Source organism: Podarcis melisellensis (genome assembly GCF_964234715.1).
Source record: "Podarcis melisellensis genome assembly, chromosome: 16".
Classification (NCBI taxonomy): Eukaryota; Metazoa; Chordata; class Lepidosauria; order Squamata; family Lacertidae; genus Podarcis; species Podarcis melisellensis.
Window position 1 is genome coordinate 15830914 of NC_138533.1, and position 26492 is coordinate 15857405.

Sequence of the window (26492 nt, forward strand, 5' to 3'; positions counted from 1 at the left end):
CCGCTCTATCAAGACCTCCATATGCGGGGCATCCTAGAGGGGTCTTCTCCCAACCATCTCCTTTCTTTTTTAATCTATTGAAATAAGGAATATTGCAATAAGGAAGCACAGCTGCTAGAGGTTTGAATGGTAAAGTCGGGAGGAACCCAAGGAGTCATCTAATCCAACCCCCAGCCCGCAATGCGCTTCGATACAGCGCTTTGAAATAATCCGAAGAAAATAGTTTTGCTCAATGAACTTGTCCGCTTCTCCATTTGACATTTGGGCGGGGATTATGAAAGAGATTTCTTTGAACTTATGACTGTCTGCTCAGAAAAGCCCAATAGAGTTCAGTGGGGCGTCCTCCCAGGTAAGTGCGTATATTAGCATCACTGCATTGCAGCCTTCGGACACTTTGCTGGTCTAGGAGTTACTTCTGAGCAGACCATGTGTTAAGATTCCGCGAAAAGTCCCTATTCGTTGATCTTCTCGTGCAAACGGGAACCCGAAGTCGAGATAGTGGAAGATTCTCTGACTGCGCTGCGCCACTTCCCTCTCCCTTGCTTATTATTCGCCAGGACACGCCCCTTCCCTATCCTGCCCAATGGAAAGGAAGACCAGCTGCCTGGTGGATGGCGAAAAAACAGACTCGTAACTTGAAGACTGACATACAGGGCCGGAAAACGGATTCAATATAATTTCTCTCTCTCTCTCCCCCCACCCACTTTGGAAAGCTGGCCATGGAAAGAAAAAAGTCATGGTTTCCCCCACCCCCTAAATTCAGGTCCTAAACTGAAGGGTCCTTCTGAAGGAAAGACGGGATAACAGAAAGAGGCATATAAGCATCATTTTATGAATGAATGAATGAATGAATGAATGGAATGAATGAACAATGTGATGTATTTTAAAAAAACGCTTCTGGCTATTTTAGAAGAGCAACGTGGCAAATCAGCGGCTGAGCGCTGGATCTGGGCCGAGGGAGTCGAAATGGCAAAATGTTTATTAATTTTTACTGCAACCTGAGAGGTATTTTCTGTTGAGAGGTTGGCTGGAAATCCACAGCAGCCTCGACCCCACTTCTGACCTGGACTGCACTGCAGGGCTGTTGTAACTCTACCGGTCATCCATGAAGCACCGCAGAGGACTACACTGCATGGTTGTTGTAACCGAGTCCCTCACTTTCAGGCTGACCCCTACCCCCTCGCCTGAACCTACACTAAGGGGAGATGATGAGACTGCATCCGTGTTGGAATTGGCAGAGTTTTTTTCTTTTTCTTTTCAATGTTGAAAACAACGTTGGGGAGAACTCTCCGCCCTTGAGGCAAAAAAGTTGATCCGGACGCTAGTCGCAGTGTGTGAGTCTACTAGTATAAGTTTAAGGAAGGCATAGTTTTCAAGTGCCGTTCTTGATGTCATGTGGCCTTCTTGACCGATCTTTCCTCTAGCCAATAAACAGCCACAAGCACTTCCGGGGAAGCTCCATTCCACGGAAATAAGAACATATAGAGCTGCACCTCATTAGTTTGTATACTCAATCTCCGGGTTTTCGAGAATACAAAGCCATTTAAAAAATCTCCCCTTGGGAGCTCAAATGAAATGCGGGATTTTAGACCAGATATAATTGGGCGTCACCAACAAACAAAACGAAGCAGCAAAGAGAAATGAGCCTTTTTCTGCCTCTAACCCGTGTGTTACTTCGTGTGAAAGATGCCATTTTAAAAAAGTTTATTATGCTGCAATCCTAAACCCATTGAGGGGTAGCCTGTATGCTTGAGCCCTCTTCGAATTCCTGGATCCAGCACGGAAGCTAGCCTGCCTATTCCAGGAACTGAATCCGTGCTGGATCCAGGAATTCGAAGGCGGTTCATGTGTACAGCCTGTTGTCTTTGTCCATGGAGTTTTCTTGGCAGGGATACTGGACTGGCTTGCCGGTTCCTGCTCCAGGTGGATCACGTTTGGCCAAAACTCTCCACTATGACCTGTCCATCTTGCGTGGCCCTGCACGGCATAGCTCATAGCTTCTCTGAGTTATTCAAGCCCCTTCGCCAGGCAAGGCAGTGATCCATGAAGGAGAAGACTCCCTGGAAAAGACCCTGATATTGGGAAAGATGGAGGGCACAAGGAGAAGGGGACGGCAGAGGACCAGATGGTTGGACAGTGTTCTCGAAGCTACCAGCATGAATTTGACCAAACTGCGGGAGACAGTGGAAGACAGGAGTGCCTGGCGTGCTCTGGTCCAGGGGGTCACGAAGAGCCAGACACGACTAAACAACATGTGTACAGCCTACCCCTCACTCCAAAACTCAGTATCATCCCCAATGCAAATAACACAGGAAAGAGGAGCCGAGTTCCGGAAGGGAGTTGCAGCAGCAGCGGCAGCAAGATTCCTGCATTGCAGCGGATTGGACTAGATGTCCCTGGGGTGCCTTCCAACTGTACAAGTCTATGAACCGAAGGCCTCCCGCTCCAGCTCCTCCTCTTTGTCCCGGGCCGGGTCCTTTGGCGCCTCCTCCCCGCCCGGGCCAGCCTCTCCTCCTCCAGCTGCTGCTTCTGCCGTCGATGCCGAGCTCGGAGGCCGCCCCTCTCCGGGGCACGTGCCCGGGGATGTGCCCGGCCGAGGAGTTCGCGCGGCGGCGCCGGGAAGGCTGCCTGCACCGGCTGGAGCTGGGCGCGGGGCGCGAGGCGGACCCGGCGCTGGCCGTCAAGGAGTACTCGCGCCCGGCCGCCGGCAAGGCGCCCCCGCGGCCCGAGGAGCTGCGCCCGCCCGACGTGCTGCTGGCCACCGTCCGGCACCTGCTGGAGCGGGAGGACCGGGGATCGGACGCCGGGGACTCCGCCGAGGCTGCGGAGCGCGGCGCCTTCATAACCGACCGGCTGCGCGCGGTGCGCCTGGACGCGGCACTGCAGCGGCTCCCCGGCGCGCCTTGCGCCGCCCTCTACGAGCGCGCCCTGATCTGGCTGCTCCGCGCCGGGACGCGCCTTTGCGCCCAGCCGCCCGCCCGCTTCGACGCCCATCTGCACCGCGCCCACCTGCAGGAGACCTTCGCCGCCCTCCGGCGCGCCTACCGGGAGCACGAGGACGGAGCCCGGCCCGCCGCCCAGCCCCGCTTCCAAGCCCTCTTCCTTCTCTACAACCTGGGTGAGGGATCCAGGGACGGGCTGGAAGAGGGGTGGTGGTCAAAGCTTTATTCATCGCGGGAATTTGGTCGGATGCTTTAGCTCAGCCTTGCATACCTGGCAGGGTTGTTGTGGGCATAGCTGTCAACTTTCAGATTTGAAAATAAGGGATCAGCAGCCTCACCTGTCCTGGGGACAGTCTACGGGATATCTAACAATCCAGGATAGAACAAAAAAATTTCCTTCCAGTAGCACCTTAAAGACCAACTAAGTTAGTTCTTGGTATGAGCTTTTGTGTGCATGCACACTTCTTCAGATACACTTGTGCATGCAGTGTGCATGCACACGAAAGTGAAGTGTGCATACACACGAAAGCTCATACCAAGAACTTACTTAGTTGGTCTTTAAGGTGCTACTGGAAGGAATTTTTTTTGTTTTGACTATGGCAGACCAACACGGCTACCTATCTGTAATCCAGGATAGCAGCGGGAAACGGGCACTGGAATAAGGGAATTTCCCACAAAAAAAGGGAAGGGTGACAGCTATGGTTGTGGGGATTAAATAAGGAGGGGGAGGACCATACAAGCCACCTTGAGCATCTTGGGGGGAAAGCTGGGATATAAAAGCAGTAATAAATAAATAAATATGCTTCCATGAAAAGGTGAGATATCAATGCAGTAAGAAATAAATTCCATCCCTGAAAACAGGGGTGCCCACTGAGGGGGTGTTTCACATAATCAATCACATGACGTGCATGCACACCATTTGAATGGCAATGCCCATCAACTTTGGGGGGCCCCAGCCCCTCGAATATTTTATGGAGGGGCTGAAGCCCTCTCGTCCCCTAGGAGTTGGCTCCTATGCCTAAAAGGTTGGGATATAAATATAGCAATAAATGAATTTTCTTCCCTGGTCCTTCTATAAAGCCCGGTCATCCTGACCTTTTGCTTCTTTCTCCTCCCACCCCAAACAGGCTCTCCAGTTGCTCTCTGGGAGACCCTGCAGCTCCCCGATGCCATCCGAACCTCCCCAGACGTCTCCACGGCGCTGACCATCAATTGGGCCTTCCTGGAGCGGAATTTTGCCCGCTTCTTCCGCCTGGCCCGGGAGCTGCCTTACCTGCCCAGCTGCGCCCTTCACCCCCACCTGGCTGGGGCCCACCGCCTGGCCTTGATGACCTTCAGCCACGGCTTCAGCGCCAGGAACTCCCGCTACCCTCTGGCACGGCTGGCACGGCTGCTGGCCATGGACAGTGTGGAAGAGGCAGCGGACTTGTGTCAGGCCCACGGCTTGACTGTGTTGGAGGGGGACGTGGTCTTCCAGAAGGGCTCCTTCAAGGACAGTGTGCCTTTGGTGGATAAGCCTTCCCGCCTGCTTGTGGATGGCAAATGGGGGGAGTCTACTCTGCTGGAGCTCTCGGAGAGGGTCTGCAGCTGACCCCCTTTGGAATGACTCTGTGTGTGTGAGCTGAGACTGGAAAGGGGTTTGCAGCTCAGGGTTTTACCAGAAGAGAAGTTAGACAGGCTCCCTCATTGTCGTCTGCCTGGCAGTAGGCTTCAGGTGCAGACAGTGTACAGTGGTACCTTGGGTGAAGTTCTTAATTTGTTCCAGAGGTCCGTACTTAACCTGAAACTGTTCTTAACCTGAAGTACCACTTTAGCTAATGGGGGCTCTTGCTGCTGCTGCGCCGCCGGAGCACAATTTCTGTTCTCATTCTGAAGCAAAGTTCTTGACCTGAAGCACTATTTCTGGGTTAGCGGAGTCTGTAACCTGAAGCGTATGTAACCTGAAGTGTATGTAACCCGAGGTACCACTGTATTTTGCTGGTTCTAAGAGCGTTCTGCTGTATTTTTATTTCATTTACACCCCACTTTTCCTCCATGAAGCATTGTTGTTGTCATCCACCCATCCGACTTTGTTGCCCCAGCCACTCTAGGCAGCTTCCGTAATATAAAAACACAGTGAGACATCCTATGTTTAAAAACTTCCCGATACATGTCTTCATTCCCTTCATTACCTTGAGCTCCTTGGAGGAAAAAGGTTGGGATATGAATGAAATAAATAAGTCAATGTTGTTTTTAAATGTGCCTTGAGTCTCACCTTGGGAGGAAGGTGGGGTAGAAAATATTAAATAATAGCCATATTATTGCTCCTGAAGGCAGAGTTGAGTGAAGTGTGGGCTCTGACTCTCCTTGGGGGCAACAGAAGATGGGGAAATGGGACAGCGCAGTTTCCATACAGGTCTGACCTTTAAATGCATCCTTCCAGGAAAAAGAAAAATGTTCCCTGTAGATCAAGGGCAGGGAAGCTGTGGCCCTGAATAAATAGTTGGACTACAGCTTCTGTCAGCCCATTTCATTGACCATGCTGGCTCAAGGTAATGGGAGTTGAGAGTCCAGGAACACCTGGAGAACATCTGTTTCAGGAAGGATAGGCCATGTTGCAAAAAAAAAAAAAAGTTTTACGGCAGCTTAAGGTTCCATTCCTCTGCCATTAGAAAGTTAGCACATCTGGGCTAGAGGTTCCAGCAAGGCCCTTACCTCCACTGTGCTGGTTCCCTTAATGTACGAGAACATAAAAAGTTTAATTATCGCTCCCACCCCAGTGGCCTTGACCTCGTAGAGTCCATTCTACCACCACATTTTGCTGCTGGCACATAGAGTCCACATATTGACATGTGCTGCCCCCTGCAGGTTTGGAGGACATTATGCAAGGCTAGAAGAACATGGGCGGCGCTGTGGGTTAAACCACAGAGCCTAGGACTTGCCGATCAGAAGGTCGGCGGTTTGAATCCCCGCGACGGGGTGAGCTCCCATTGCTCAGTCCCTGCTCCTGCCAACCTAGCAGTTCGAAAGCACATCAGAGTGCAAATAGATAAATAGGTACTGCTCCAGCGGGAAGGTAAACAGCATCCCCGTGCGCTGCTCTGGTTTGCCAGAAGCGGCTTAGTCCTGCTGGCCACATGATCCGGAAGCTGTATGCCGGCTCCCTCAGCCAATAAAGCGAGATGAGCGCCGCAACACCAGAGTCGTCCACGACTGGAACTAATGGTCAGGGGTCCCTTTACCTTAGAGGGAAGTTTTACACCCTCCCTGAATTAATGTAAGAGCCCTGCTGGATCAAACCAGTCCTTTCCACCATCCCGTTCCCCAGAGTTCTCTGGACACCCTCATGAATGCTAGTCTCATGTGTGGAGCATTTAGTTATTGTTTGGAAAACTGAACTGAATGTTACTGGAATGTTACTACAGTAATGTCAGCTGTCAGAAGAGATTGTGGTGATGGTAGTTGTTTTGTATACAGTTTACATGCCGAAGTGATGCTGCGTCTGAGAAGCTGTGAGTGAACAGTGTGAGTGTGTTTCCTAAAAAAACCCAGGTCTGCAAATATTAAATGCTTGGACAACTTTAAAGTGTAGCCCCACCTGCCAACCCTGGGGAATGGATGACAAGAAACTGCTTTTTGTTGCAGAGAACCTCTGTAAAAAGTCTGAGCCAAAAATGCCTTCTCCTGGGATGGTACTGATAAATATATGAACCTGAGGGGCCAGAACTTGGGGGGGGGGGACTTGCTTCACTTGAGAAGCTTCTCTAAGGTAATTGTGCACAATTGAAGCAAGAAAGCCAGAAGGCTGTAGAAGGAGCTTTGATTTTCTTTATGGTATTAAAATGTTTCATTCCCCCCCCCAAATGGTCAGCATTTGAGATATGGCATTCCCCCCCCCTTTCACTCTAGAGTGCCACTCGTCTTGAACTGACGTTGCCTTAAGTGAGGGAGCTTCCCTAAAAATTAAATCCTTACACCCCACCCCAACACCGGACTTCCTAGGGGAAACATGGGTGCCTGTGGGAGTAATGCAGAATCTCTTCTCACATCATATTTGCTTGCAAAACAGCTCACTTGTTGTATGTGCGAATGATGCACCCTTCTTATGCAGGCCCTTTTCCTCTTGGGCACAGTGGCGTAGCGTGGGGGGTGCAGGGGGGCCGGCCGCAACATCTGGGGGTTAGGGTTAGGGGGCGCAGATCCACGGGTTAGGGGGCGCAAATTACTTGCCTTGCCCCGGGTGCTGACAACCCATGCTACACCACTGCTTGGGCATGCAACACGTTGCACTCTAACACACAAACATGCGGCTCCTTTAGATGCTGTCGCTTTATAAAGAGAATCTTGTTGATCCAGACATTCATCAGAAAAGACTTTGCAGGCCCCATGTAGAATACCGGATTGTAGACCTGAAGAATGCTCAATAGATCACCTATTCCTGCCCAGGCAAATGCAGGAAAACCTGACAATTATGTCTGTCCTAAGCTTTCCTTTGGGGATTTCCTGACCTGTCAGTCTGTGGTTGGGTTTCCTAATGTTTATGTAGTGTGTGAGATGTTTGCTCTTTTAGGAGGCTCCTGTATGAAAAAGTTTATATGGCGATGTTAAGTGGTATTGCTTTCCCTTACTTGTGTCTGCCTTAACCCCTCAGGCACCCTTTTACATTATGCACTAACTGACTTGAAAGTAAGAGAAGCCCTGGTGAGATTGGCCCAGGAAATTGTGGCTGCAGTGCAGTATTTAAGTCTGCTGCGGTTCTATGCATGCCTACTTGGGAGCAAGCCCTACTGAGACATGTCAGTTTTGGAAGGAGCCATAACTTGGCAGTAGGTCATCTGCTTGGCATACGGAAGTTCCCATGTTCAATCTCCTCTTTGCCTGAGACCCTGAAGTACCATTGCTGGTCAGTCAGTAGACTATTGGGCAAAGGGGACATGGCAGCTTTATATACTCAAAGGTATATAATGTGCATGAGGTTCTTTTATACTATGAGCATGGAGTGTTCCAATTTTGCTCCTCTCCTAAATCAACACACACTTCTCTCTGGTAATTTTCACTTTGCTGAGTTTTGGCTCTTCCTCCAGGTTCACCTCTTCCAGGTGTTCAGCCTCAAATTGTGAAGGCACAAGCTGCTGCACGTCCGACTCCTCCTGCTCAGAGTGGGAAGATCCTAAGGGGGCTTCTCACTGCATTAGGCTGAATGCTTTTCCAAGTCCCCCCACAATCAGCTATGTAGCTATGGCAAGTCTACTGAGGCCCAACTTTGGTTGCTGTAGATCAGACTGCATTGAAACCAGTGAATGCATAACATAAGCACATTCCATCTATCAGTGGTGGTGTTGCAAAACATAAGATGCAAAGACAGTCTATTATTGACTGGACATAGCATGGATTCTGGGATGGGCCTACATTGTGAGGCAGGTATATGGCATTCTTTAATTACTGTGACCCATTCTGCATAATTATTTAATCCCCGGCCTTAAAAATATAACACCCTAAAGGTTTGCTAGGGCTCAGTTGTACCTGAAATGTACAGCCTGCCTCCCGCTGCCTCTTGCTGAGAATTACAATTCCTGGTATGGAGCAGATTTTACCCCTCGACTTTGACAGCTTTGATAAATTTATTTAAGGATCTACCCTGTTCTCTTGATCGAAGTTTCTTTTCACTGGTTTTAATATAGTATTTTTTAATTGTTGCAACCCGCCCTGGCGCCTTAGGATGAAAGTCGGGCAAGTAATCTTCAAAGCCCCCTTCAGACCTCCCCACACAATGATGGAAGGTTGGGGTGGCTTTTAGTCTGGGTTCACACCTATGTGTTGCTTGGAAATGTGGCGAGGTGAAAGGGGTTATTAGCTTCTCCTGAAAAAGAAGAGTGCAGCAGCTGGGATACTGGGGAATAAAAGGTTCAGGAGGTCAAAAGGTTAATAAACACTTTATTTCCATTTTACAATATCAGTTATTCTCAATTAATTTGCTTTTAAAGTGCTGAAAAGATTTTCCTTTTACTGTTTTGTTTTAAAATCGAGATACATTTGTTAAACAAAAAGATGAAGTAGATAACAAATAGCATCTGTAAAGTTGGGAGGGAATATAGAAGGCCTTGAAGAATTTTGCTCCACATCTCAGAAAACTTTCATTTCATTATACAAAAATAACAAATATATAGAGATGACTAAGATGGTGTCAGAATGTACACAAAATCTTTGGTTAATTTATTTTATCGTGACTTTTTTAACCAGACAAAAATGGAAAATTATACCATGGGTGTTTTATTACATCTGTCCTGTATCAAATGAATACAGAAAACCTGACCTTTCTGTAGCAATGTAAGACTGTTTGTGAGGCCCCAAATTTGACACATCTCAGTTGCATCTATATATTTTTACAGAGTTTTTTTTTCCTTTTTCTTTTAACACATCCAATTTTTAAACAATAGAAAATTTTTAGCTGCCCCCTTCCACAGATAAAAGCAGGAGGGGGAGGGGAGCCATTGAAATGGAAAGCAATTGCCATAGATCAACACTGAATATATTTAGCAAGTCGAAAAGTATATATATATTTATATGTTTTTAAAAGCTTGCTTAAGTAAACGTAAAGCTCTCAGCGTACGAAGCGCAAACCCCCAACCCTAAAACACAAGAGAAAACTTCCAAAATACATCTGAGGAACTGTACACCCCGCCTTCCTAATGGCACAGCTTTAAATATCACATAAATCCAGGTTCTACCTCTTTTCAAATTGGTAGCCGGAAGAAGTGCCCATCACACAATCGGGATTATTACCCATGGCACAAATGATACTGTTTAATTCAAACTGATACAGCTGATTCACCAAGCAGCATTCTGTGTTATGTTGTGTTGCCGCTTTTTAAAAAAAAAACTGGCACTACTTAACCGTTATTACAGCCACAGTGCATTGTGGGAAGCACGGCAATGCATTCTGGGATGCAAGTTTACCTGCCATATCACTGCTTTAAGAACTTTGCAAAAAAAAAAAAAAGCCGCTGTATCAGTTTCTGTGAGATTTTTATACATATAATCTATGGAAGAGATAATCATGTTGGGACGACTCCCTGACCACAGTAAAAACACGGTTATTTCTCAGTTAAGGCCTACCATTTCACTGGGCACCCTGTTTTTATTGCTGAGCATTTCAAGCTAGGAAATTTGTATATACACACATATAAGGGAGATAGATAAGATATATACACACAGAGACAATATGTACACGAGAACCCCCCCACTTCACTCATTTCATTTCGTCATCACTTCCTGATACCTCATAAGAACCTTTAGTTTTTGCCCCTATCCCCCCAAACGTACCAAATTTCAGCTTGGCCTGTTTGCCTTTGTCATGCTCCAGTGTGCCTGTTGGCGTCGAATGCGAGGAATGCTCGTCGCTGAAAGACGACGACCGGTGCCGGGACTTTTTGCCCTTAAAGAAGGAGAACTTCCCTTTCGGAGAAGCAGACCCTTCCACTTCCACATCGCCCTCCAAGGAACCCAGGCTGGCCTGTAACTCCCCTTCGCACCCTGAGGCAGACACCGAGATCTCTGGGGAGCCAACGCTGCCTTTGACCTTAGATTTTGAGAAAGGGAACTTTGGCATTTTGATTTTAGATTTCTTAAGCTTAATATCAGGCTCTTCCAGTTCAACATTCACTGCCCCGGCATGGAAACTTGCCTCTGGCGCCTGGGGGAACTCAACATCAACTCCAACCTCCCTTCCTGTTAGCTCTTGCCCCGCAACCACAAATTTTGGCATTTTCATTCTGGGGAACGACACTTGTCCAGATGGGCTTTCTAAATGGCCGTGTGGAACATTCACCCCAACAGAAGGACCTTTGACCTCTAATTTGGGACCTTTGAGATCAACCCCTGCCTTTGGTCCAGAAAACTGAAGGCCTCCAGACCCCTGCATGCCCATGTTTAGCTCTGGCCCAGAAACTTTGGGAGCTGACACATTGAGCGAAGGTCCTCTCAAGCTGACATCAGGAGCGCCAGCGTCCAAGCCCATGCCAGAAATCTTCACACCTGGTGCCCCCACGCCGATCTGTTGACCTTTCATGCCACCAGATACGTTAACGTCACCTTTCAAACTTGGTCCTTTCACATTCAAGTCAAAGCCTGGGGCAGAAATGTCATGTCCTTTGAGATCTACTTCAGGCCCTTTGATCTGTGGTCCTGAAATACTTCCTCCTTCACTGGCGATGCCAAACTGGGGCAGCTTCATGCAGGGAATCTTAATTCCAACTCCAGAGCCTTCCACGTTAACATCAGGTGCCTCGACAGCCACCTGGGGAGATGTAATGCCGCCAGAAATGCCGAAGTCTCCTTTGATCTTTGGTCCTTTCAGATTCACATCAAAGTCAGGCGCTGAAATGCCTCCTCCAGAGGCCATTTTTACTGTTGGCGCTTTCACGTCCAGGTCTGGAGCACTCACATTGACATCTAGGCCTGGGGCCTTTGGCATTTTAAGCTTTCCTTCAAAACCACTGACGTCAACATCTGGTGTGCCAAATCCGATCTTTGGACCTTTAATGTCACCAGAAAGGCCCACGTCTCCTCCAAATTTTGGTCCTTTCAAGCTTACATCCACTGCAGGAGCGGTCATACTTCCTCCGATGCTTGGGGCCGAAACATCAACACTTGCTGAGGGCAGTTTTCCTTGAAGGTCCACCTCGGGCCCCTCCACTTTCACACCTGGCTTCCCGATCTTTGGCAAGCCAAATTTTGGCATTTTCAATTTCCCTTCTAGGCCTTGTCCTTCCATCTGGGGAAGGTCAATATCACCTTTCAGCTTTGGTCCTTTCAAGTTAATGTCAGGGGCTGACATGGAAGGAGCAGAAACACCCATGGATGGCAGGTTCACTGATGGACCTTTCAGGCTGATGTCAGGCGCACTGAGGTTGGCATCAACACTAGGGCCTCGAAGGTCTCCTTCCAGTTTGGGACCAGCCAGATCGACATTTCCACCTGAGAATTTGAACTTTGGCTTCTTGAGATGGATGTCAGGACCTCCAATATTGACATCGGGGAGGCTGGCACTTCCGCTGGGAACTGTGATGTCAAGATCTGGAGATTTCAGAGATGGTGATGAGACATCTATTCCTGGTGACTTGATTTCGCCTTCCACCTTTGGCAAAGAAGCATCAGCCTTGAACATAGGTGATTTGATATCAAACTCGACGTCAGGAAAAGAGAGTTTCCCAAACATAGACTTCTTTCCTTTGGGTGACTTGATGTTCATGTCTCCTTTCAGGGATGCTTCAGGGACAGAAATGCTTCCTTCCAAATCTGGCGATTTCATGCTTGCATCCATATCTCCACTCACGGCAAAGCCAGCCTTCTTGCCTTTGACTTTAGGCCCGCTCATGTGGATTTTAGGCATTTTGAATTTGCTTTTCTTCCCTTTTCCAGAAATGGAGATGTCAGGCGATTCAACATTCAGCTCGCCTTCTGGGAGGGAGATGTCTGCCTTGGGGCTTTTTGCTCCAAATCCAAACTTTGGCATTTTAAATTTAGGGAGTTTAACATTTCCCTCTGGCCCTTCAAGGTTTACATCTGGACACTCCAAGTCAATCTCAGGGCCCTTAGCTTCAATTCCTGGCCCTTGAATATCAATTCCTGGACCTTTTAAGCTGCCTTCAACCTTGGGAAGAGCGACATCAACATCACCCTTCATTTTAGGTCCTTTCAGATTTAAGTCAATCTCTGGCATGGATATTTGAGGTGTCTTGATTTTGGGACCCTTCAGTTTTCCTTCTGGTCCTTCTATGTTCAAGCTGGGGCCTGATAATTCCAATTCACCCTTGGGTACATTTACATCGATATGAGGTCCTTCCCCTTTGAACTCAGGCATGCCAAATTTGGGCAGCTTCATCTTGGGGAATTTCACCTTTCCGTCTGGACCATGAATATCAACATTGGGAGCATCAATGTCCAATTGAGGGCCTTTGATGTCAATTTCTGGACCCTTGAAATCACCTTCAACCTTTGGTAGGGAAACGTCCACATCTCCTTTCAGTTTGGGGCCTTTGAGGTTGAAATCCACATCAGGCATGGAGATTTTAGGTCCTTTGATGTTCATTTCAGGCATCTTGAATTTAGGGCTTTTCCATTTTCCTTCTGGGCCTTCAAGTTCAACATCAGGAACATCTACGTCAAGTTTGGGTCCTTTGATATCAATTTCGGGGCCCTTCAGATCACCTTCCAACTTCGGCACCGAAACATCCACATCCCCCTTCACTTTGGGACCTTTCAAGTTCAAGTCAAAATCTGGCATGGAGATTTTGGGGGTCTTAAAATGCATATCAGGCATCTTAAACTTGGGACCTTTGAGTTTTCCTTCAGGGCATTCAAGCTCAACATCAGGAACAGAAACATCTAGTTTAGGGCCATGTATATCCACATCTGGTGCTTTCAAATCACCTCCAATCTTGGGAAGAGATACATCCACATCTCCCTTCAGTTTTGGGCCCTTCAAGTTGAGGTCAACATCTGGCATGGATAATTTTGGTGCTTTGATGTTCATTTCAGGCATCTTAAATTTAGGTCCTTTCAGTTTTCCATCAGGTCCCTCAATGTCAATGTCAGGAGCATCTATCTTAGGACCTTTGATATCTATTTCAGGTCCTCTTAGATCCCCTTCAAATTCTGGAACGGAAACATCCACATCACCTTTAAGTTTAGGCCCTTTCAAGTTTAGATTCATGTCTGGCATGGAGATTTTAGGTGCCTTGAAATGCATGTCCGGCATCTTGAATTTAGGACTTTTCCATTTTCCTTCTGGGCCTTCGAGTTCAACATCAGGAACATCTACGTCTAATTTTGGCCCTTTGATATCAATTTCAGGCCCCTTCAGATCACCTTCCAACTTCGGTACAGACACATCCACGTCACCCTTCACTTTCGGCCCTTTGAGATTTAGATCGAAATCTGGCATGGAGATTTTGGGGGTCTTAAAATGCATGTCAGGCATCCTAAACTTGGGACCTCTGAGTTTTCCTTCAGGACCTTCAAGCTCAACATCAGGAAGGTCAACATCTAGTTTGGGACCCTGGATATCCACATCTGGGCCTTTCAGGTCACCTTCCAGCTTTGGAACTGAAACATCAACATCTCCCTTCAGTTTAGGGCCTTTCAAATTGAAATCAACATCTGGCATGGAGATTTTGGGTGCTTTGAAGTGCATGTCAGGCATTTTAAACTTGGGACCTTTCACTTTTCCTTCTGGGCCTTCGATGTCCAGGCTTGGTGCATCAATGTCCACCTTTGGAAGAGAAACATCAAGGTCTGCTTTTGGGAGGCTCACGTCCACATCTGGGCCCTCTGCCTTGAAGCTAGGCATTCCAAATTTTGGCATTTTGAATTTTGGCATTTTTAGTTTTCCTTCTGGGCCATGGAGGTCAACATCTGGAGCATCAATATCCAGCTTGGGACCTTTGATGTCTATTTCTGGACCCTTCAAATCACCTTCAACCTTTGGTAGGGAAACATCCACATCTCCTTTCAGTTTTGGGCCTTTGAGGTTGAAATCCACATCAGGCATGGAGATTTTGGGTGCTTTGATGTTCATTTCAGGCATCTTGAATTTAGGGCTTTTCCATTTTCCATCTGGGCCTTCAAGTTCAACATCAGGAACATCTACGTCAAGTTTGGGTCCTTTGATATCAATTTCAGGGCCCTTCAGATCACCTTCCAACTTCGGTACAGACACATCCACGTCACCCTTCACTTTGGGACCTTTCAGGTTCAAGTCAAAATCTGGCATGGAGATTTTGGGGGTCTTAAAATGCATATCAGGCATCTTAAACTTGGGACCTTTGAGTTTTCCTTCAGGACCTTCAAGCTCAACATCAGGAAGGTCAACATCTAGTTTGGGACCCTTGATATCCACATCTGGGCCTTTCAGGTCACCTTCCAGCTTTGGAACCGAAACATCAACATCTCCCTTCAGTTTAGGGCCTTTCAAATTGAAATCAACATCTGGCATGGAGATTTTGGGTGCTTTGAAGTGCATGTCAGGCATTTTAAACTTGGGACCTTTCACTTTTCCTTCTGGGCCTTCAATGTCCAGGCTTGGTGCATCAATGTCCACTTTCGGAAGAGAAACATCAAGGTCTGCTTTTGGGAGGCTCACGTCTACATCTGGGCCCTCTGCCTTGAAGCTTGGCATTCCAAATTTTGGCATTTTGAATTTTGGCATTTTCAGTTTTCCTTCTGGGCCATGGAGGTCAACATCTGGAGCATCAATATCCAGCTTGGGACCTTTGATGTCTATTTCTGGACCTTTGAAATCACCTTCAACCTTTGGCAGGGAAACGTCCACATCTCCTTTCAGTTTGGGGCCTTTGAGGTTGAAATCCACATCAGGCATGGAGATTTTGGGTGCTTTGATGTTCATTTCAGGCATCTTGAATTTAGGACTTTTCCATTTTCCTTCTGGGCCTTCAAGTTCAACATCAGGAACATCTACGTCTAATTTCGGCCCTTTGATATCAATTTCAGGCCCCTTCAGATCACCTTCCAACTTCGGTACAGACACATCCACGTCACCCTTCACTTTCGGCCCTTTGAGATTTAGATCGAAATCTGGCATGGAGATTTTGGGTGCCTTAAAGTGCATGTCAGGCATCTTAAACTTGGGACCTCTGAGTTTTCCTTCAGGACCTTCAAGCTCAACATCAGGAAGGTCAACATCTAGTTTGGGACCCTGGATATCCACATCTGGGCCTTTCAGGTCACCTTCCAGCTTTGGAACTGAAACATCAACATCTCCCTTCAGTTTAGGGCCTTTCAAATTGAAATCAACATCTGGCATGGAGATTTTGGGTGCTTTGAAGTGCATGTCAGGCATTTTAAACTTGGGACCTTTCACTTTTCCTTCTGGGCCTTCGATGTCCAGGCCTGGTGCATCAATGTCCACTTTTGGAAGAGAAACATCAAGCTCTGCTTTTGGGAGGCTCACATCCACATCTGGGCCCTCAGCCTTGAAGCCAGGCATTCCAAATTTGGGCATTTTGAATTTTGGCATTTTCAGTTTTCCTTCTGGGCCATGGAGGTCAACATCTGGAGCATCAATATCCAGCTTGGGACCTTTGATGTCTATTTCTGGACCTTTGAAATCACCTTCAACCTTTGGTAGGGAAACATCCACATCTCCTTTCAGTTTTGGGCCTTTGAGGTTGAAATCCACATCAGGCATGGAGATTTTGGGTGCTTTGATATTCATTTCAGGCATTTTGAATTTAGGGCCTTTCCACTTTACATCTGGGCCTTCAAGTTCAACATCAGGAACATCTACATCAAGTTTGGGTCCTTTGATATCAATTTCAGGGCCCTTCAGATCACCTTCCAACTTCGGCACCGAAACATCAACATCCCCCTTCACTTTGGGACCTTTCAAGTTCAAGTCAAAATCTGGCATGGAGATTTTGGGGGTCTTAAAATGCATATCAGGCATCTTAAACTTGGGACCTTTGAGTTTTCCTTCAGGACCTTCAAGCTCAACATCAGGAAGGTCAACATCTAGTTTGGGACCCTTGATATCCACATCTGGGCCTTCCAGCTTTGGAACCGAAACATCAACATCTCCCTTCAGTTTAGGGCCTTTCAGATTTATGTCCGGCATTGAAATCTTGGGCACATTAAAATGCATTTCAGGCATCTTTAATTTGGGACCTTTGATATTGCCCTCTGGGCCCTCTATATCCAAGTCGGGAGTTTCAATGTCCACTTTGGGTCCTGATACATCAATGTCTGCTTTGGGGAGGTTTATATCCACCTCAGGACCCTCCCCTTTGAAGCCTGGCATTCCAAATTTGGGCATTTTGAATTTGGGCATTTTGAGTTTGCCTTCTGGTCCATGGAGATCAACATCTGGAACATCAATGTCCAACTTGGGGCCTTTGATATCTATATCAGGACCTTTCAAATCCCCTTCCAGGCTTGGTGCAGAAACATCAAGGTCGCCTTTTAATTTAGGACCTTTCAAATTCAATTCCACATCAGGCTTTGAAACTTTAGGTGATGAAATATTCAGGGAAGGCATTTTAAATTTAGGGCCTTTCACTTTTCCATGAACATCAACATCTGGGCCTTGGACATCAACTTTGGGCCCTGAGATATTAACATCTGGTTTCTTAAGCTTCACGTCAACCTCTGGAGTGTGAACCTTTGGACCAGAAAAACTGAACTTTGGAAGCTTAAATCTTGATTTCTTTGCTTTCCCTTCAATATCTATTTTTGGTGCTTCTAAGTCAACTTCAGGTCCTTTCAATTCAACATTAAGACCTTTGATGTCGCCTTCCAAGTCTCCCTTTAATTTAGGACCTTTCAAATTCAAGTCAATGTCTGGCATTGAGATCTTTGGAACATTAAAATTAATTTCAGGCTTCTTAAACTTGGGACCCCTTAATTTTCCTTCAGGGCCTTCGATTTCCAAATCGGGTGTTTCAATGTCTAGGCTGGGGCCAGATATATCCACTTCTCCCTTAGGTAAGCTCACATCCACGGAAGGGCCTTCTCCCTTGAAGCCAGACATTCCAAATTTGGGCATTTTAAACTTGGGCATTTTGAGTTTGCCCTCCGGACCGTGCAAGTCAACATCTGGTGCTTCAATGTCCAATTTGGGGCCTTTGATGTCAATGTCAGGCCCTTTCAATCCACCTTCGACCTTTGGCAGAGAAACATCCACATCTCCTTTCAGTTTTGGACCCTTCAAATTAAGATCCACATCTGGCATGGAAAGCTTTGGTGCTTTGATGTGCATTTCTGGCATCTTAAACTTGGGTCCTTTAATTTTACCATCTGGACCTTCAATATCTAACTCAGGGCCTTCAATGTCCATCTTGGGAGCAGATATATCAATGTCTCCCTTTGGGAGATTTACATCCAGTTCAGGGCCTTCTCCCTTGAAGCCAGGCATTCCAAATTTGGGCATTTTAAATTTGGGCATTTTCAGTTTTCCTTCTGGTCCATGGAGGTCAACATCTGGAGCATCAATATCCAGCTTGGGACCTTTGATGTCAATTTCTGGACCCTTCAAATCACCTTCAACCTTTGGTAGGGAAACATCCACATCTCCTTTCAGTTTGGGCCCTTTGAGGTTGAAATCCACATCAGGCATGGAGATTTTGGGTGCTTTGATGTTCATTTCAGGCATCTTGAATTTAGGGCTTTTCCATTTTCCATCTGGGCCTTCGAGTTCAACATCAGGAACATCTACGTCAAGTTTGGGTCCTTTGATATCAATTTCAGGGCCCTTCAGATCACCTTCCAACTTTGGCACTGAAACATCCACATCCCCCTTCAGATTGGGACCCTTCAGGTTCAGGTCAAAATCTGGCATGGAGATTTTGGGGGTCTTAAAATGCATATCAGGCATCTTAAACTTGGGACCTTTGAGTTTTCCTTCAGGACCCTCAAGCTCAACATCAGGAAGGTCAACATCTAGTTTGGGACCTTTGATATCCACATCTGGGCCTTTCAGGTCACCTTCCAGCTTTGGAACTGAAACATCAACATCTCCCTTCAGTTTAGGGCCTTTCAAATTGAAATCAACATCTGGCATGGAGATTTTGGGTGCTTTGAAGTGCATGTCAGGCATTTTGAACTTGGGACCTTTCACTTTTCCCTCTGGACCATCTATACTGAAGTCAGGAGCATCAATATCTAATTTGGGACCTTTGATATCAACATCTGGTCCTTTCAAATCCCCCTCTACCTTTGGCAAAGAAACATCAACATCCCCCTTCAGATTGGGACCCTTCAGGTTCAGGTCAAAATCTGGCATGGAGATTTTGGGTGCTTTGATGTTCATTTCAGGCATCTTAAATTTGGGCCCTTTGAGTTTTCCTTCAGGGCCTTCAAGCTCAACATCAGGGATGTCAACATCTAGTTTGGGACCCTTGATGTCAACATTTGGGCCCTTCAAGTCACCCTCCAATTTAGGAACAGAAACATCAGCATCTCCTTTTATTTTGGGACCCCTCCAGTTCAAATCAATGTCCGGCATGGAGATCTTAGGAACATTAAAATGCATTTCTGGCATCTTAAATTTGGGCCCTTTGAGTTTTCCTTCAGGTCCTTCAATCTCAACATCAGGAATATCTACGCCAACTTTAGGACCTTTGATGTTGACATCAGGGCCTTTCAGATCACCTTCCAACTTTGGCACTGAAACACCCACATCCCCCTTCACTTTGGGTCCCTTCAAACCCAGGTCTAAATCTGGCATGGAGATTTTGGGAGCTTTGATATGCATTTCAGGCATTTTGAATTTGGGGCCCTTTAGCTTCCCTTCAGGTCCTTCTAGGTCAACATCAGGAACGTCAATGTCCAATTTGGGCCCTTTGAGATCCACCTGCGGGCCTTTCAAGTCCCCTTCCAACTTTGGCACAGACACATCCAGATCGCCTTTTACTTTGGGACCCCTTAGGTTCAAATCAATGTCAGGCATGGAGATCTTAGGTGCCTTAATGTGCACTTCTGGCATCTTAAATTTGGGGCTCTTCCACTTTCCTTCTGGACCTTCAATGTTAACATCAGGAGCATCAATGTCCAATCCTGGCCCTTTAATGTCAATATTGGGGCCTTTCAGATCACCTTCCAATTTCGGCACTGAAACATCCACATCCCCCTTCACTTTGGGACCTTTCAAGTTCAAGTCAAAATCTGGCATGGAGATTTTGGGGGTCTTAAAATGCATGTCAGGCATCTTAAACTTGGGACCTCTGAGTTTTCCTTCAGGACCTTCAAGCTCAACATCAGGAAGCTCAACATCTAGTTTGGGACCCTTGATATCCACATCTGGGCCTTTCAGGTCACCTTCCAGCTTTGGAACCGAAATGTCAACATCTCCCTTCAGTTTAGGGCCTTTCAGATTCAAGTCAACATCTGGCATGGAGATCTTTGGAGCTTTGAAGTGCATGTCAGGCATCTTAAATCTGGGCCCTTTCACTTTTCCTTCTGGGCCTTCAATGTCCAGGCTTGGTGCATCAACATCAACTTTTGGAACAGAAACATCAATGTCTGCTTTGGGGAGGCTCATGTCAACATCTGGGCCTTCTCCTTTGAATCCAGGCATTCCAAATTTGGGCATTTTGAATTTGGGCATCTTCAATTTGCCTTCAGGTCCATGGAGATCAACATCAGGCATGTCAATGTCCAATTTGGGTCCTTTGATATCAAATTCTGGGCCTTTCAAGTCTCCTTCAAGTTTGGGGACTGAAACATCCACATCACCCTTGATTTTGGGACCTTTCAGATTCAAATCAACATCTGGCATGGAGATTTTTGGAGCCTTGATGTGCATTTCGGGCATCTTAAACTTCGGACTCTTCCATTTTCCTTCAGGGCCTTCAATGTCAACATCAGGAGCATCTATGTCTAGCTTAGGACCCTTAATGTTGAAGTCTGGACCTTTCAAGTCACCTTCCAGCTTTGGAACTGTAACATCATACTCTCCCTTCACTTTAGGGCCTTTCAGGTTCAAGTCAACATCTGGCAGAGAGATCTTTGGAGCTTTGAAGTGCATGTCAGGCATCTTAAATCTGGGCCCTTTCACTTTTCCTTCTGGGCCTTCAATGTCCAAGCTTGGAGCATCAATGTCAACTTTTGGAACAGAAACATCAATGTCAGCTTTGGGGAGGCTCACGTCAACATCTGGGCCTTCCCCTTTGAAGCCTGGCATTCCAAATTTGGGCATTTTGAATTTGGGCATCTTCAGCTTTCCCTCTGGCCCATGGAGATCAACATCTGGCATGTCAATATCCAGCTTGGGTCCTTTGATATCAAATTCTGGGCCTTTCAAGTCTCCTTCAAGTTTGGGGACTGAAACATCCACATCACCCTTGATTTTGGGACCTTTCAGATTCAAATCAACATCTGGCATGGAGATTTTTGGAGCTTTGATGTGCATTTCGGGCATCTTAAACTTCGGACTCTTCCATTTTCCTTCGGGGCCTTCAATGTCAATATCTGGAGCTTCGATATCCACTTTGGGGCCCTTGATATCCATTTGGGGTCCTTTCAAATTGCCTTCAATATTTGGGACAGTTACATCCATCTCCCCTCTTGCTCTGGGACCTTTCAAGTTTAAGTCAATATCCGGCATGGAGATTTTGGGTGTCTTGAAATGCATTTCAGGCATTTTGAACTTGGGACCTTTCAGTTTTCCCTCTGGACCTTCGATGTCTATGCTCGGCATATCAGCATTCAGTTTTGGTCCCGAAACATCAATGTCTGCTTTAGGGAGGCTCACGTCAACATCAGGGCCTTCCCCTTTGAAGCCAGGCACCCCAAACTTGGGCAGCTTCATCTTGGGCATCTTAATTTTAGCATCTGGGCCTTCAATGTCAACATCTGGGATATCCACATCAAGTTTGGGGCCCTTGATGTCAATACTGGGTCCTTTCATATCACCCTCAATCTTTGGGACAGACACATCCATTTCACCCTTCATTTTGGGGGCCTTGAGATTCAAGTCGACATCTGGCATGGAAATTTTAGGAGATTTAATATTGAGTTTTGGCATCTTGAATCTGGAACCTTTGATTTTTCCTTCAGGACCCTCCAGTTCCACATCTGGGACATCAACGTCCAAGTTAGGACCCTCAATGTTGACCTTGGGTCCTTTCAGGTCACCTTCTACCTTTGGCCCAGAGATATCCACATCTCCCTTCAGTTTTGGCCCTTTCAGATTGAAATCCACATCTGGCATTGATATCTTGGGTGCATGGATATTCAGTTCAGGCATCTTAAACCTGGGCCCTTTCAGTTTTCCTTCTGGGCCTTCAATGTCCAAGGCTGGTGCTTCGATGTCTACTTTGGGAGCAGAAAGTTCAACGTCTGCTTTTGGAAGATTTACATCCACCTCTGGACCTTCTGCTTTGAAGCTTGGCATTCCAAATTTGGGCATTTTGAATTTGGGCATTTTCAGTTTTCCTTCTGGGCCATGGAGGTCGACGTCTGGAGCATCAATATCCAGCTTGGGACCTCTGATGTCAATTTCTGGACCCTTGAAATCACCTTCAACCTTTGGTAGGGAAACGTCCACATCTCCTTTCAGTTTTGGGCCTTTGAGGTTGAAATCCACATCAGGCATGGAGATTTTGGGTGCTTTAATGTTCATCTCTGGCATCTTAAATTTGGGGCCTTTAATTTTGCCTTCGGGTCCTTCAATGTCCAGTCCAGGAGCTTCAACGTCTACTTTGGGACCTGATATACTAATGTCACCCTTTGGAAGACTGACATCCACACCAGGGCTTTCCCCTTTGAAACCTGGCATTCCAAATTTGGGCATTTTCATTTTGGGCATCTTCAATTTTCCTTCAGGACCATGAAGGTCAACATCGGGCACATCAATGTCTACTTGGGGCCCCTTGATATCAATTGCAGGACCTTTTAAGCCGCCTTCTAATTTCGGCACAGAAACATCAAAGTCCCCTTTCACTTTAGGCCCTTTCAAGTTCAAATCAATGTCCGGCATGGAGATCTGAGGAGTTTTAATATGCATTTCAGGCATCTTGAATTTAGGACCTTTTATTCTGCCTTCTGGTCCTTCAATATCTAATCCAGGAGCTTCAATGTCCACCTTTGGAGCTGAAACATCGATGCTTCCCTTTGGTAGACTGACATCCACATCAGGCATTTCACCTTTCACGCCAAACTTGGGCAATTTCATCTTTGGCATTTTGAGTTCAGGTCCGTGAAGTTCGACATCTGGTGTTCCAATGTCCAATTTGGGGCCTTTGATGTCAACAGCAGGGCCCTTTAATTCTCCTACTTTTGGGATGGAAACGTCGACACCCCCCTTGACTTTGGGGCCTTTCACATTCAGGTCAATGTCTGGCATGGATATTTGGGGGGCCCCCTTGACTTTGGGGCCTTTCAGATTCAGGTCAATGTCTGGCATGGATATTTGGGGGGACTTAACATGCATTTCTGGCATCTTGACATGAGGACCTTTCAGTTGTCCTCCAGGTCCTTTGATGTTGAAGGTGGGAGCTTCAATGTCAACACCTGGAGCTGAAACATCGATGCTTCCCTTTGGAAGACTGACGTCTACATCAGGCACTTCACCTTTCACGCCAAACTTAGGCAATTTCATTTTTGGCATTTTGAGTTCAGGTCCGTGAAGTTCGACATCTGGTGTTCCAATGTCCAATTTGGGGCCTTTGATGTCAACAGCTGGGCCCTTTAATTCTCCTTCTACTTTTGGGATTGAAACATCAACACCTTCTTTGACTTTGGGGCCTTTCAAGTTCAGGTCAATGTCTGGCATGGATATTTGGGGGGTCTTAACATGCATTTCTGGCATCTTGACATGGGGGCCCTTCAGTTGTCCTCCAGGTCCTTTGATGTTGAAGGTGGGAGCTTCAATGTCTACATTTGGAGCTGAAACATCGATGCTTCCCTTTGGAAGACTGACGTCCACATCAGGCACTTCACCTTTCACGCCAAACTTGGGCAATTTCATCTTCGGCATTTTAAGTTCAGGTCCATGAAGTTCGACATCTGGTGCTCCAATGTCCAATTTGGGGCCTTTGATATCCATAGCTGGGCCCTTTAATTCTCCTTCCACTTTTGGGATGGAAACGTCGACACCTCCCTTGACTTTGGGGCCTTTCAGATTCAGGTCAATGTCTGGCATGGATATTTGAGGGGCCTTAACATGCATTTCTGGCATCTTGACATTAGGCCCCTTCAGCTGTCCTCCAGGACCTTTGATGTTGAAGGTGGGAGCTTCAATGTCTACATTTGGAGCTGAAACATCGATGCTTCCCTTTGGAAGACTGACATCCACATCAGGCATTTCACCTTTCACGCCAAACTTGGGCAATTTCATCTTTGGCATTTTGAGTTCAGGTCCGTGAAGTTCGACATCTGGTGTTCCAATGTCCAATTTGGGGCCCTTGATGTCCACAGCTGGGCCCTTTAATTCTCCTTCCACTTTTGGGATGGAAACGTCGACACCCCCCTTGATTTTGGGGCCTTTCACATTCAGGTCAATGTCTGGCATGGATATTTGGGGGCCCCCCTTGACCTTGGGGCCTTTCAGATTCAGGTCAATGTCTGGCATGGATATTTGGGGGGTCTTAACATGCATTTCTGGCATCTTGACATGAGGACCTTTCAGTTGTCCTCCAGGACCTTTGATGTTGAAGGTGGGAGCTTCAATGTCTACATTTGGAGCTGAAACATCAATACTTCCCTTTGGAAGACTGACATCCACATCAGGCACTTCACCTTTCACGCCAAACTTGGGCAATTTCATCTTTGGCATTTTGAGTTCAGGTCCGTGAAGTTCGACATCTGGTGTTCCAATGTCTAATGTGGGGCCCGTGATGTCCACAGCTGGGCCCTTTAATTCTCCTCCTACTTTTGGAATGGAAACATCGACACCTCCCTTGACTTTGGGGCCTTTCATATTCAGGTCAATGTCTGGGATGGAAATTTGAGGAGCCTTAACATGCATTTCAGGCATCTTGACATGAGGACCCTTCAGTTGTCCTCCAGGGCCTTTGATACCAATGTCAGGTGCAGCTATGTCCACTTTGGGGCCTTTTAGATCCATCTGGGGCCCCTTGAGGCCGCCTTCTATCTTTGGCACAGAAACAGCCACATCGCCCTTCAGGTTTGGCCCTTGGACATTCAAGTCCACATCTGGCACAGTGACTTTTACTGGTGATGTTTGCATGGACGGCATTGAGACTTTTGGACCTTTCAGGTCAACATTGGCAGTTTCAATATCTAGTTTGGGACCCTTAATATTCATTCCAGGCCCTTTTAAGTGGCCTTCCACCCTTGGCCCTGAAATGTCCATGGCGCCTTTCCCTTTAGGGCCCCTGAGATTCAAGTCAACATCTGACATAGAAATTTGGGGTGTCTGACCAGCTATTTCAGGCTTGCCATATCTGGGTCCTTTCACGTGTGTTTCAAGGGTCACGTCAGGAGCTTGCAAATCCACTTTAGGTCCTGAGATGTTAAGTCCCCCTTTTGGAACAGTCACAGTCACTGCAGGATCTGGTGCAGAAAATTTAGGAAGTTTCATGTGGGGTATTTTAAGTTTTCCTTCACCCCCTTCAAGACTGACATCTGGAGCCCCAAGATCCACTGAAGGCCCTTTGATATCCACCTTGGGGCCTTCCAATGTTGGAGAGGTGGTCTTCAGGCCACCCTTCAAGTCCACACCTTTCAGGCCCACATCCATCTGTGCTTGTGGGATTCCAGGTTGTCCCATGGCCCATTTGGAGCCTTTCAAGGATACTTCTGGGCCTTTTATTGAAGCCGATGGAGCCCCTGCATCAAGCTGAGAAACCTCAACATCAGAAACTGATATACCAAATTTGGGCATTTTCATTGCAGGAAACGCCACCTTTCCTGTGCTTCCAGTGTTGATATCTGGAGATTTGATGTTGCCTTCGACGCTGGCACTGGGGATGTCCACTTTTGGACCTTTCAGATCACCTTGAATTTGGGGTCCCGAAATACCAACTGAAGGACCCTTGAGGTGGGGCAATGATAAATCAGCTTGCAGCCCTCCCACATCACCTTGGATTTTACCCCGACCTCCTTTCCCATTCACTTCCGGTGTTGTAACATGGAAACCAGCTTCCTGGCCTCCTGGTATAAAGTCAGTCTGGGTTCTCAGATCTACACCTGTGACATGAGGCCCAGATATTCGAATGTCACTCTTCCCAACCTTAGGCTGTTCCATGTGGATGCCAGGAACACCAAACTCCAACCTCTGAGAGGGTGACTCAATAGTTGGTCCGGTATACGTAATGTCAGGTCTTCCTCTCACCCCAGCGTGGGAGTCTGTTATCTGGGTTGTTGTTCTCCCTGACAAGTCAACGTGTGGGATCTTGATGACAGTCTTCCCAGGTTCTGTTTCAATCTCGGCTTTGGAAATGTGGGTGAGTTCATGTTTCGGAATCTTGATTTTAAACTCCGGGCTGCTGATGTCAATCTCTTTGGCTCCCTCATGACCTGTGACGTCGACGGTGTAAGCAGTAACTCTCTTAGTGACTGTGATGGTTCTGCTTTGGGTTCCTGTGTGCTCAACTTCCATGCCATCTTCCGATTTAAGGCGAGGCTTGATTTTTGTGGTGTAAATCCGTTTGTACTCTTCGTCATCTCCGCTCTGGAACAGAGAGGAATGAGTTGTTACTGTCAACAGCAGTCTAAACATAAAATACTGATATCTACACCTATCAGTTTATCACATCTAAATCCACAAGTGCAGTATGGATTGATGCACATACAGAGAGTGGATGTCGCTTGTAGACAGTTGAAGAGGCCTTACTTCTCTGCAGGGCTTTTTTTCCAAATAAAAAATTTAAATTCCTGCACATAGAAAGCAAGATATCAGCAAAATCAACAACATTGTAGCCTTGCCTTTCTCCTTGATAATTTGTTTTGATAATTTTGCAGATAATTTAGTAGTGCCAACCAGTAACATAAGGCCTCACCCACAAAACCTGAAGTGATACAGCCCAGACATGGGATGATCAACTCTGAAATAATTTGTTCTGCTTCAAATAACTAATGCGAGGATATTCATTT

General features: G+C 46.8%; 2 protein-coding genes and 2 long non-coding RNA genes across 8 annotated transcripts in view; 1 reads left to right on the plus strand and 3 right to left on the minus strand.

Annotated features, from left to right (window-relative positions):
• Positions 1-26492, minus strand: part of LOC309359471 — a 155847-nt gene that overhangs the window by 102639 nt on the left and 26716 nt on the right. The gene's annotated exons all lie outside the window — the stretch shown is intronic.
• Positions 119-5179, plus strand: SAC3D1 (SAC3 domain containing 1). The gene is made up of 2 exons (XM_081892179.1): positions 119-3118; positions 4070-5179. The coding sequence occupies exons 1-2, from the start codon at positions 2425-2427 to the stop codon at positions 4531-4533; spliced, it is 1158 nt and encodes a 385-aa protein (XP_081748305.1). The 5' UTR covers positions 119-2424; the 3' UTR covers positions 4534-5179.
• LOC309358916 lies at positions 5332-7711 on the minus strand. Its single transcript, XR_014163669.1, has 3 exons — positions 7187-7711; positions 6164-7041; positions 5332-5811 (listed from the first exon to the last, which is right to left on the minus strand). It is a non-coding gene; the product is annotated as an uncharacterized lncRNA (long non-coding RNA).
• The window catches only part of AHNAK (AHNAK nucleoprotein), a 54902-nt gene continuing 37245 nt past the window's right edge, over positions 8836-26492 (minus strand). For 2 of the 5 annotated variants that reach the window (XM_081892951.1, XM_081892952.1), the window contains one exon: positions 8836-26070. In XM_081892951.1, coding sequence (XP_081749077.1) covers positions 10171-26070 — 15900 coding nt within the window. In that variant the 3' untranslated portion in view covers positions 8836-10170. The remainder of the gene's footprint in view (positions 26071-26492) is intronic. The other 3 variants (XM_081892954.1, XM_081892955.1, XM_081892953.1) reach the window with 3 other exon arrangements.